The sequence below is a fragment of the Oryctolagus cuniculus genome, chromosome 10 (assembly GCF_964237555.1).
Source record: "Oryctolagus cuniculus chromosome 10, mOryCun1.1, whole genome shotgun sequence".
NCBI classification, from domain to species: Eukaryota; Metazoa; Chordata; class Mammalia; order Lagomorpha; family Leporidae; genus Oryctolagus; species Oryctolagus cuniculus.
Genome location: NC_091441.1, coordinates 121285636 through 121297941, shown reverse-complemented (window position 1 = coordinate 121297941; position 12306 = coordinate 121285636). Strand labels below are relative to the sequence as shown.

Genomic DNA, 12306 nt, shown 5'->3' with positions numbered 1-12306 from the left:
TTTCCATGAAGCTTTTTAAGTACCCATCAAATGCGGGGAGCATGCAGCTTTCTTCACGTACGAGAATACAGAAAACTCGGACAGCTCAGGGGGGCTTCTGCCCCAAGATGAACAGTAAGAGGAGGCACAGGAAACAACTACTGAGTAAGCCACCTTCCTGACTCAGTGTCGACCCAGAAACCAGCCTCTCTTGTTTTCTCCAAATAATGGCACAGAACCAAAACGTCAGCCCTTCAGAATTCAAGCAGCCAGCTGCAGTGGCACCACCACGGGGCAGATCTGAAGAGTTAATAAAACACTGATGAGTTCTGCAGTTATTTTTACATCACACTTTGATCAGAGTTGTGAAACTGGAAAGAATTTCAAGTCGAATGCAGATATCACCCTCACAGAGAAACGCTCACACTTTCACACCACGCTCCAAGGTGGAAGTAAGAAACTAGTACTTGCTGGGGCAGGTGCTGTGGTGTAGCGGGTAAAGCCCTGCCTGCACTGCACGCGTCCCATATGGGCGCCAGTTCAAGACCAGGCGGCTCCACTGCCTAGCTAGCTCTCTGCTATGACCTGGGAAAGCAGTAGAAGATGGCCCAGGTCCTTGGGCCCCTGCATCCACATGGGAGACCTGGAAGAAGCGCCTGGCTCCTGGCTTCAGCTCGGCGCAGCTACAGCCATTTGGAGATGGAAGCCTAACTCTCTCTCTCTCTCTCTCTCTTTCTCTCTCTCTTCCTGCCTCTCTCTAACTCTGCCTTTCAAATAAAATAGATAAATTTAAAAAGAAAGAAAGAAAGAAAGAAAGAAAGAAAGAAAGAAAGAAAGAAAGAAAGAAAGAAAGAAAGAAAGAAAGAAAGAAAGAAAGAAGCACTTGCCAGGAAATTCTGGTTACTTTTCAAAGCACGTAAAGACCCTCAGAAACTCAGGAAATCCTCCCAGCACAGGGCCCAGAGCACAGACGCCACCACTCCAAGGGACATGCTCTGAGAACAACCGACACTCACTGGGTTCAGCGTTTCTTCAACAGAGTGGTGACGGGTCCACCAGTCTGAGGTCCACTCCCAGGCGTTGCCCACCATGTTGTACAAGCCGTAGCCATTGGGAGGAAAGGCATCGACCTAAAGACAAAGAAAGGGAAACACTGTGGAACACTCGCCGTGATTAGAAAGCCAGGGTCTGCGGAAACTAATTCCAGCCCACAAGTATTCACTTACATTCCAGCGGTCAAAAGCGGCCAGTGTGAAAACAAAGAAGGAGAGTGATGTTGGCTGTGAGACCTCAAAGGGAGTTTAGAGACGTACGAAGAGTTCATAGAAATGGTATGGAGAGTGAAATTCTTCCTTAAAGAGGTGATCATAAATTCTATCTGTTTGACAGTGGGCGTCGGTGGGGGATCAGAGGTGAAATTCAGACTATCAAAGTCACTGACAGGAACATCACAGGGGACCAGTGTGAGTCGTGTCACCTGAACTCAGCTTGGCCAGCCCCCAGGCCCTCTCCACCACCCCGCCAACTCACCGGCTCATCTTTAAGCACACCACTCCCATCCAAGCACTGCGGAGATGGTTTCTAACAGAAAGAGGTAAATCTCTGACCAAGTCTTTATAGAACAGACAGTCTGAGCCTTGGCCCAGAAGCCACAGGGAAACCATACACAACCTTCCGGAATGACCATCCATACTCCTAAGGCAGGGCAGATGGCGCCACAAAACGTGGCCCCAGACATGGAGCCAGGGTGGGGTGCAGGTATCAAACAGAAGGAGAGAGCAAAAAAAACCTCTACTGAACAATTCAAAGGTACTTCAAAAATTTTGTGGGAAATGGAATTGAAAGACCAAAAGACAAGTTTATGTTGGTGCAAAGAAATGTGGGAATGCAGGCATAGTTTCTTATTGATAGTTTCCCATGAACATTCTGAAGCCCCTCATAGAGAACCGCTTTACTCGTGACTTAGAATGTTAAAATTTTATTTATTTATTTTTATTCTGTCTGAAAGGCAGAGAGACAGAGGGAAGAGGGCTCTTCCATTTGCCAGTTCACTCCCCAAATGCCTGCAGCAGCAGGAGCCCAGATACTTGGGCTGAAGCCACAGCGCAGAACCCAACCCAAGTCCCCCCTGTGGGCTCCAAGAGCCCGAGTACTTGGGCCATCATCTTCTGCCTTCCAGGATGCACTGGCAGGAAGCTGGATGGGAAGTGGAGCAGCCAGGCCTCCAACTGGCTCTCTGACATGGCATAAAGGCAACCTAGGCAGTGTCTTAACAGCTGCACCCAACACCTGCCCCCACCACCATTTTAAATTAAAAAAAAAAAACAAAACTCAAACATAGTGGAAAATTTCTTTCTTTATGTTATGGCTAAAAAGAAAAAGCAAGCTATCCTTGGGTTTCTTTACTTGAAATTCATACTTTTTGCACGCTCATGAAGCGGGGCTGAGGAATGAATCCACCACGGCTCATCTCTGGGGGCTTCTGCGGGTTGCCCATCCACTGCAAACAAGGCAGAGCCACGCTTTGGGCAGCTCAGAGCGTTCAGTCCACGCTGCGGAGCTTCTCTGAATAGATCTTCACCTAGACAACCAAGTCTGATTCATGATTAGTGTTCGGTGTGTGCAACAGTGGGCGAAGTCCGGGGGAGGGCAACACATCAATGAGCAAGTGAATGATGCGTGAAGATGCCGGTCAAGATGCCCACGCCCTTGAGGTCAGTGCTGTGGCGTAGCAAGTGAAGCCGCTGCCTGCAGCGCCGGCATCCCATATGGGCACCAGTTCAAGTCCTGGCTGCTCCACTTCCGATCCGGCTCTCTGCTGTGGCCTGGGAAAGCAGAAGATAGCCCAAATCCTTGGGTCCCTGCACCTGTGTGGGAGACCCAGAGGAAGCCCCTGGCTCCTGGCTTCAGACAGGTGCATCTTTGGCCACTGCGGCCATCTGGGTAGTGAACCAGCGGCTGAAAGACCTTTCTCTCACTCTTTCTGCCTCTGCCTCTCTGTTGCTCTGCCTTTCAAATAAAAAAATAAAAAGATACCCACACCCCACACCAGAGTACATGGGTTCTATTCCCAGATTCAGCTCCTGGCTCTAGCTTCTGATCACATGAGGCTTTGGGAGGCAGCAGGCGATGGCTCAGGAGTTTGTCCCTACCACCCACATAGGAGACCTGGGGTCAGTTCCCAACTCTGGCTTTGGCCCAGCCCAGCCTGGCCCAGGCTGTTGCAGGCACTTGGTGAGTGCACTGGTAACCAGGAGCATGTTCTGTGTGTGTGTGTGTGTGTGTGTGTGTGTGTGTCTGCCTCAAAACTAAATGTAAAAGAAAAAGGGAAAAGAAAGAGATTGGCGCCTTTGCCCCACCTCCCCCCAGGCTCAGGTGCCCCACACTCACGGGCGCGGTCCCCCGGAAGCCGTCCTCGCCGGTGTTGGTCACAGGAAAGTCGCCCTGCCACAGGTTGGCGTAGTGCTGGCCTCGGGGCTGCAGCTTGTTGCCCCAGGGGAAGAGTCTGGTGGGAGAGACAGAGGCACCCGCCCGCCAAGCGCGAGTGAGAGGAGGAGCCAGAGCACAGCACGGCGCCCGCTCGTCCTGCCAGAGCCGTCTACAAATCAGAAGCTACAGCTTTCAGGGCGGACCCGGAAATCTCCCAGTCACGGCCCACGTCACACCACCTCAGTCTCCCCGAGTACTCGGCAGCACTGAAGTCACTGTGTGGCTACAGGCAGGACACAGAGGAGGCTGAGGGTGGACGCGGCTCTGGACGCGGTGGTGGTGTGGCGACCAGGCACCACCACAGCACACTCGTATGCAGCTGGACTATCTGAAGGAGCTTTTCCTAGAGGATGAGCCCACATGTGGGTCTCTCCCTCAGGGATCTTGAGCGGAGAAATACAAGTGCTTCAGAAGACAGCAAAATAAGACAATGTGGAAAGCCAGGTGCCTCCACACTGGGAGGAGCGCCGCGGAACCAGGGCAGGCGTGGAACCGGGGCAGGCGCGGAACCAGGAGCAGGTGTGGAACCAGTGCAGGCATGGAACCGGGGGCAGGCATGGAACCAGCGCAGGCGCGGAACCAGGGGCAGGCATGGAACCAGCGCAGGCGCGGAACCGCCACCACGTGCGCTGGACTACAGGAAGCCCAGCGGGCAGGTTATCGGGCTTTGCAGCTGCAGAGGGCCAGCAACCTGTTCACCAGCATCTCCTCCTGAGTGGCCTCACAGGAACTCCGGCAAGGCCGGAGCTGTGGTTCTCGTCAGCCTCCCAACTAAAACGAGCTCTGGGGTCAGGCGAGGTGAGACTCCCCAAGTACCTGTTCTGCAGACCGCCACGACAACTGTATTCCCACTCAGCTTCCGTGGGCAGCCGCTTCCCCGCCCACGTGCAGTAGGCAACTGCGTCGTTCCAAGAGACGTGGAGTACGGGATGGTGCGGCCTAGGCAAGGGGCAGAGCACAGGTGGGAGTGGACCCGCTGGACAAGCAAGGTCCAGTCTCAGCAGGTGGGAGTGGACCCACTGGACAGGCAAGGCCCAGCCTCAGCAGGTGGGAGTGGACCCACTGGACAGGCAAGGCCCAGCCTCAGCAGGTGGGAGTGGACCCACTGGACAGGCAAGGTCCAGTCTCAGCAGGTGGGAGTGGACCCACTGCACAGGCACAGGCCCAGCCTCCACAGGTGGGAGTGGACCCACTGGACAGGCAAGGCCCATCCTCAGCAGGTGGGAGTAGACTCGCAGGACAGGCTAGGCCCAGTCTCAGCAGGTGGGAGTGGACCCACTGGACAGGCAAGGCCCAGCCTCGGCAGGTGGGAGTGGACCCACTGGACAGGCAAGGCCCAGCCTCAGCAGGTGGGAGTAGACCCGCTGGACAGGCTAGGCCCAGTCTCAGCAGGTGGGAGTGGACCCACTGGACAGGCAAGGCCCAGCCTCAGCAGGTGGGAGTGGACCCGCTGGACAGGCAAGGCCCAGCCTCGGCGGCCGCCCTCAACTCAGGACATAAACCCCAGCCGCCCTGATCCTGAGCCCAGGCCCTGAATGCAAGCTCAGCCCGGCCACTTCGGTCACCACCAGGGGTTTCTGATGTCCAGACTCCACTCCCCCATGCATTGCAGTTCCTCTCGGACTCAAAGCACTGCTTCACCTCGCAGACTTGGTTCCCACAGAACCTCATTAGCGCGGTGGGTTGCGAGTCTGAGTTCTGAACAGCGCTGTCGGCGGAAGCGTCCAGCCCCTTCAGGGTTCTGCAGGGCTGCAGGAGTTCCCTCAGGGTCCCCAGTGATCCCCACAGCAGAGCCATGAAAGCCCAGTCCCTGTGGCCATCCCAGCCCAACCTGGGGGCCCCCACTGCTGGCTGCGACGTCCCCTTCCCGGGGCCTGCCTGGTGGCCGTGACTCCGCCCTCTGCCCAGTCTGGCTCCAGCACCCTCCTTGCAGGTCAGGGCCCTGACACTCCACGTGCCACTCTGTGCCTCGGCCCCATTTCACAGGATCCAGTCCTGGCAGCTGGCTTCCACCCCTGCCTGCCCACCTTCCCACGACAGATCGGCAGCCACGTCTGCCTCTCTTGAGCACATCTCAAGCCGGTCTTCCAGCTTCCTGGAGGTAGAGAGGGCTGGAGAAGGCTGCAAGAACTCTGAGGCCCAGGTGGCGCTGGCCGAACTCCCCAGACCTCTCTCTTGGTCCAGGCCTCACAACCCTCTGACCTGGCCACAGCGAGCCCACCAGGTCCCGCGTTTATTCTAAGGACCAGCAGGTGCCCCACAGTGTCCAGCACTGATGGAGGCACTCGCCCTGGAGCTGGACTCACAGTGTTTACGGCATGAATACATCACAGCCCCCACGGGGTCTTCCTTCCTGCCCTCACTGCCTCCTCTCCCCGAGTTCAGGAAAGGAGATGCCCTCCTGAGGTGCCCGGGAACCCCATGCGTCCACCTCACAGCCTGTTTCCCCACCACGCTCTGAAAGGTTCCTGACCTCTGTCCAGAGATGACCCCGCGCACACCAGCTGCCGGATGGCGAGGGCGGTCACCAGGAATCTTGCTGAAAGCAGGTGAGGAGAGCGGCGTCCCACGCTGTCGGGGCCTAGCCTCCCGCCCTGAGTCTCTATTTCTGTGCCACGTAGTAAGTTCCTGGTCTCCCTAGAGACTCACGCCCCACGTGGCTTCAAGACACGTCAGGCCAGGACTGAAGGGTCCGGGGGTCCCACAGCGGGCCAAGCTCCTGCAGTGGCTGACGGCAGGACGCAGCTGCTGGTCCTGAGGCAGACTCCTCCCTCCCAGGACATGGTAAACAGGCCTAGGGCGCTGTCCCAGGGCTGTCGCAGGCAGGAGGCCCGCAAGGTGCCACCCTCCTACAGGGAAGGCGCAGCATCTGGGTCACACAAAGCTTGCTTCCTGCCACGTCCCTATGCCACCCGTCACTAAGAGCGTGTCGCTCACGCCATACAGAGGAAGAGGACCAGGGACTTCTCGGCGCACGGGGATCTCTGTGGGACAGAAACCCACCACCGGAGGAAGCAGCCTCACCTGTGCCGGATGGTGGAGTCGGGCCCCTCTGGGTGTCTCCAGTCAGCGCCTTTCACAGGTAACCACCAGGGAGCAGCCGCAACCTCAGAGAGACAGGACAGGCCGGCGTTAGCCACGACCTCCGGAGGGAATCCCGTGCCTTGGTGCATGCACCCTTGGATCAACCCAGAAGAGGCAGGTGTCGACCATGACCAACTCCTCCTGGCCACAAGGACCCTAGGGAAGCCACGCCTCAGTACATGCAGCACAAACCTCACTACGGGGCTGAGCTCACGTGTGCATCACCACTTCGCCAGAATCCCCAAAATGAGGACTCACACCTGAATGAATCTTTACTTAAAAAAGGCATATTCTTTCACTTCAGAAAGCACCACTTAACCAAGTGAGTAGGAATTTAAGTGCTGTGCCCCACAAGAGCATCCCACAGGTGTACTGGGAGCCGGTGGTGAGGCCAACGAGCCCACGAGGGGCTGAGGGCCATCACGTGCGTTTTCCAAAGACTGGACTATGTTTTCCAGCCGTACCTGAGCGGTGGGGTCCTGAGCAATGTACCTGTCTGCCCCTCCCCCAAGTCCTCGCCTGGGAACAGCAGCAGCCCTACCTGTCTCGAAGACAGGGAAGGTCAATCCCATAAGACCAGGAAGTACTTGGCTCCTAATTTGCATTGTTAACCAAAATACCAGTAGCAAGTGCCTTGGCTTCCCAGAGGGTTAAGAACATAGGCCTTGGTGCCAGTCAAACAGACCTGAATCGTGGGCCCGGCAACAGATTTAATCTCCCCAGTCCTGTGACTTCATCGCCACATGGACACAGGAGCACAGCCTACATCTCAGGCCATTACCAGGACACAGCTCACGACCGTGCCCTCAGCAGTCAGCCAACAAAGCAGCAGGCAGGCAGAGACGAGAGCAGCCCTGGGACACAGCTCTGGGACAGTCACGGGGAGCCACGGCAAATCGTCATCAGTGCCACCAACACAGCCTGAGCAATCTCCCCATGGAGCCAGCACAGACGCAAGGTCAGCCCCAAACGTGAGGCTCTTGTCCACCTGCGTCCTGACCGGCATGGCGAGCACAAGTGAAGGGGACTGCCCTGACCGCCCAGCGACCTGCAACACCACGCCCACTCTCTTCCGTCTGCCTTCGTCCCAACACCACCAAACCACTCACAGACGCCCAGTCACATTCCTATGGGAAAGGCCAAACTTTTTCTGTTTCAGCAAAAAGGCCATAAACACCGCTCCTGCCAGGTGATGGATTAGACAGTGCACAGGAGAACCAAGGTCTAGGCTTGCACCGCACCTGCGCCACGGCAAGAAGCCAGCCCAGGACACGTGCCGGCTGGGCTGCTCTGTGTTAAGGGGCCAACAAGAGGCTATTGATCCTCCAACAGAGAAGGCACAGGAAGCAGGGTCACCCCACCCTGGGTCCTGGGGAGTCTCCAGGTTGCTTGGCCACCACCCCGTGATAAGTCCCACCCGTGCAAAAAGCACCACGTCCGTACTGAGAACCAGCACCAGAGGCTTCTAACTCTCAAATTAAAAAAAAAAAAAAAAGGTAAATAAGACAAACATGGCCTCTGCTAACTCTGGGCAGCAGATATAGGAAGGTCGTTTTTTCCTGCAACCTTCAGTGTTCTGAAATAATTCAGTCCCAGCAATTTTTAAAACCTCGTGATTCATTCATTTATCCATCATGCAGGGCCAGGGTGCACTACGCCCCCTCTGACGGCACACAGAGCCATCTCAGGCTTTGGGGGTGTGTACTTCCGCAGACCACACACCAAGGGGTGGAGACCAGGGTCACATGCACTGGTAGCCTCAGCAGACACAGGCTCAGTGGTCCACAAGCCCTGAGACCTCCCACCCTCCTGCCCTTCTGCCCCTTCTCACAGGGGACCCCACAGAGGGGGCTTAGGGATGGGAGACCCAGGGCAGCGGTTTTGGCAGCCTCAGGCCACGCCCTTCCTGTCCTTCCCTTCAGGTCACCCAGCACCCTAGCAGGGCAGGCAACCTCCCAGAGGGGTTCCACAAGCCCCACAAACCCTCAGAGTACAACGGAAGGCAGGTGCTACATTGATAGTTTTTAAATGATCTATTTCTCCACATAATAGTGAATTCTTTCATGGCAAAAAATAAATGAGGAACAAAATATGAACGCAGTCACCTCATTTCATTCAGAAATGTCTGCAGAATTCGAATTGGCGGGTCCAGGCACCACCGCACACACATCCAGGCTACAGTGTCCGTTCCTTCTCCTGCGTGCCACACTCCCCGCCTCTCCTCGCAGCCACCCCCTTTCCACTTCTCTGAGGACCTCTCCTTTCTCGACATTCTCGGCCCACCCCAGCAACCCACCAAACTAACCAGCTTACGAGACGCCAGCCGCGGAGCTGCAGGACAGACACAGCCGCAGCAAGCAGAAACAACACACCAGCCATAGTGAGGGAGGGACCGCCAGACAGCACTGCCCTGGACAAAGGGCCGTGACCTGGTGTTCAAGTCCAAAACATGCCACAGAGTGGGAGGTGAAGACACGCTCTGACCTGGACGTGGGAACAGAACATGTTGTGTCATGAACACTACTACAGAACACATACGTGATTCTGTGCATATCAAACGTATGCAGAAGCACGTGTGCTGCCAGGGCAGGCACCTGGCTAGCAGTTAAGATGCACATTAAGACACCCACACGCTGTGTGCAGCACCCACTCTGAGTCGTGCCCCCAACTTCCTGCTAACCCACACCCTGGGAGGCAGCGGTGACGGCCCAGCGACTTGCTGGGTTCCTGCCATCCACACGGGAGACCTGGATTGAATTCCTGGCTCCTGGCTTCAGCCCTGGCCACTGTGGGCACTTGAGCAGTGAACCAGTGAATGGAGCCCCCTTCCACTCACTCCTCTCTGTCTCTGCCTCTCAAATAATAATAATAATAAAAAGAATGTGTTAGTATCAGGAGAAGGAAAAGGGAAGCCGTGTGGAAGAATGTGTGTACACTGAACAGGAATGAAAGATCAGGTTAGCGTGAGCACAGGCCCTGTAACGGGTGTTCTCCCCGCAGCCCTGCTGATGTTAGGCCAGAGGATTCAGTAACACAGACGCCTGTCTCATACACCACAGGACGCTTAGTTGTGTCCCTGGCTTCTACGCCCCAGAAGTCGACGGCATGCTCCCACGCCCACCCAAACCGGCACACAAAAGCGTCTCCAGACATTGCCGAATGTCCCCTGGCGGAAGCAAAATGCAATAATCAGAACAGAAAATACCAGGGCATGCGCTGGCCTAGGGTGGAGACCAGGGTCTCCTGTGGCCCGACAGGGGGCCTGGGTTGGTGCCCCGCTCCAGCTGCCGACGTCAGCTTCCCGCTCATAAGGACTGGGAGGCGGCAGCAGTGGCACAGGGGCTGGTTCCCATCACTCACGTGGGAGACCTGGACTGGCTTCAGCCCCGGCCCGGCACCAGGCGTCTGGGCAGTAAACCAAGGAAATGAAGTGTGCTCTCATGCTCGCTCGCTCGCTCGCTCTCTCTACCTCTCTGCCTCTCAAAATTTTTTAAAGAAAAGAAAAAGTGCTCTTCTTTCATGTTAACATGGGGTGCACAGCAACAGTGTAACAAGAGATTCCCACCTTGGAGCCAGCTGCTGGAATTTCAACAACAAATTACATGAAACAGGATCTGGGCCTCCTAACTTCACCTCTGTGGGCCTCAGTTTACCAATGTGAAAAATGGGGATGAAAAATACTACTACCTACTGTGTGGAGCTTCTGAGGACTAAATAAGGAAACGCATGTAAAGCATCAGAACCCTGTCTGCCAGAGGGTAAGCTGCCGTCATCACTTTACTCGGCAACGTGGCTGCTCGCTGCAATACTGCCTTAGAGCTGTCTTATAACAGATTCTAACAGCTGAGAATCCCCCTGCCCTGATGCTTCATCTGAGCCCTTCCCCCCACAGGCTTGTCTTGCCCAGCCCAGGCTGAGAACAGTGCTGGGGGCGGGGAGGGCGAGAACACCTGTCACCTCCCAAGAACCCTCTTGAAAAGCCTGTTGTGACTGCCTTCCATCACAGTCCTGATGGAGAACACCTAGACATAAACGAAACCATGGCAGGGAGGCATCCGGGACAATGGGAGGCCAACAAAAGGCCCCATCCCTCAACTGCCAAAGCAAAGCCAGGAGCCTGCAAGAGGAGTGCAAACCACACGGCCGCTGCCTGTGCTGTGCACCTGAGTCATCACCATCTGGTCCAATGCAGAGTCAGGAACCTTGGCCCCAGGTGACAGGCATGCAAGGGAAGACGGGAGCCCCGAGTCTCCCACGGGGAAGAGGAGGACGAAGGAGACAGAGGGGGCCCCAGCCCCCAGCCAAGCTGCCTGCAGGAAGCCAGGGCATTTTCTGGCCAAACTCTGGGCAAACCCCATCTGCCGTCACCATCTATCTTCCTTTCCCAGACACCACCGTCTCCTAAGTCAGCATTTAAAACTTGAAAATCAACGCTGTTCTACTCTGTGTAGGAAGTTACAGAGAATCGCAGCCAGGCTATCAAGGTTCCCCCACAGCAAGAGGCATCCCCAGGCCCTCCTCTGCCACAGGCACCCGTGGGAACCTCATCCTCAGAGCCCCGTTTTCTGGATGAGGCTGTCCGCCGCCACATTTTCTGCTCAGCTGAGACAACTTCCAGAGGCCCGGCACTCCCTTCCAACCCTGGAAAAGGACTTGAACCTGACCTATTTCTAGTGCACCATCGCCATAGCAACTGTCGGGTTTAAGGTGAAACAGCTGCGCCAGACGAGGCAAAGGGGACCCACGTGAGGGCAAAGACGTCCACTTGCCACCTCTCTCCGAGGACAGAGCTGGACTGGTAGTAACAGCTTCGAGAACAAGACAGGGGAGTACAGCCGTGGTGTCTTTCTTCTGGATAGCAGTGGTAAATCACGTTTCTCACACACATGCGACCTGGAATGAAACCTGCATAGGGAGCCACAGCTGTGTCACCATGCAAATTGACGTGTGAAGACGGCGGACTCAAACTTCACAACTGCGTGCTTGGAAATATACGCATTTAGACAAGGAAATTAAAAAGACAGACGTTTCTTGGAACGTAGCATAAACATGACAGCTACAACTATAAAAACAGCCTGGGAGGATTCTTCAACTGGCACCAGCCAACAATGAGAAAGTGCAGATCTGTCCAAATTCATGAACTACAAATAAAACTGGAAGCGGCTCCAGCTACGACAAGAAGCACACAGAATGGCGGGACAGGGGAGGAGCGAGCTTCATCAACTCCCAGGGCAACGTGGGAAGCCAGAGAACCAGCTGGAAGACTCGAGGAGTTGAGTCTGACAAGTTCACTCAAATTATATCCTAAATCAAGCACCCTGTCGACTTCAGACCATGGGAGAGAAAAATGCATGCTTTTAGACAGGGTACAAATATTTATGAAACTTAAGGCAGACCTGTAATATTTCTGCATTTTTTTTTCATTTCTCAGTACAATTCCTCATACTGCAATAAAATGCATTCCCACAGCGCACAGTCAGGAATGCCCTCAGCACCTCCACTCCCACAGCGCACAGTCAGGAACGCCCTCAGCACCTCCACTCCCACAGCGCACAGTCAGCTCTCTCAGGGTCTCCCAACCCGAGGAGAGCAAGAAGACAGACAGGGCCACCACCACACCAGGTGTGAAAGGGAGCCATGGAATCCCTGAGAGGCACAGACTTCACACATTTTGAATTAAGACCTGAGCAAGCCTGGTTGGGAGCGGGGAGCTGGGGCTTTGTAAGAAAACAGAAACGAGGCCGGCGCCGTGGC

General features: G+C 55.5%; 1 protein-coding gene across 5 annotated transcripts in view; it reads right to left on the bottom strand.

Annotated features, from left to right (window-relative positions):
- The window catches only part of SUMF1 (sulfatase modifying factor 1), a 91352-nt gene that overhangs the window by 46902 nt on the left and 32144 nt on the right, over positions 1 to 12306 (bottom strand). For all 5 annotated transcript variants that reach the window (XM_051831916.2, XM_070050024.1, XM_051831915.2 and 2 more), the window contains exons 4-7: positions 6493 to 6575; positions 4285 to 4407; positions 3370 to 3484; positions 996 to 1109 (exon numbers count right to left, since the gene is read on the bottom strand). In XM_051831916.2, the coding sequence (XP_051687876.1) occupies positions 996 to 1109; positions 3370 to 3484; positions 4285 to 4407; positions 6493 to 6575 (435 nt within the window). The remainder of the gene's footprint in view (positions 1 to 995; positions 1110 to 3369; positions 3485 to 4284; positions 4408 to 6492; positions 6576 to 12306) is intronic.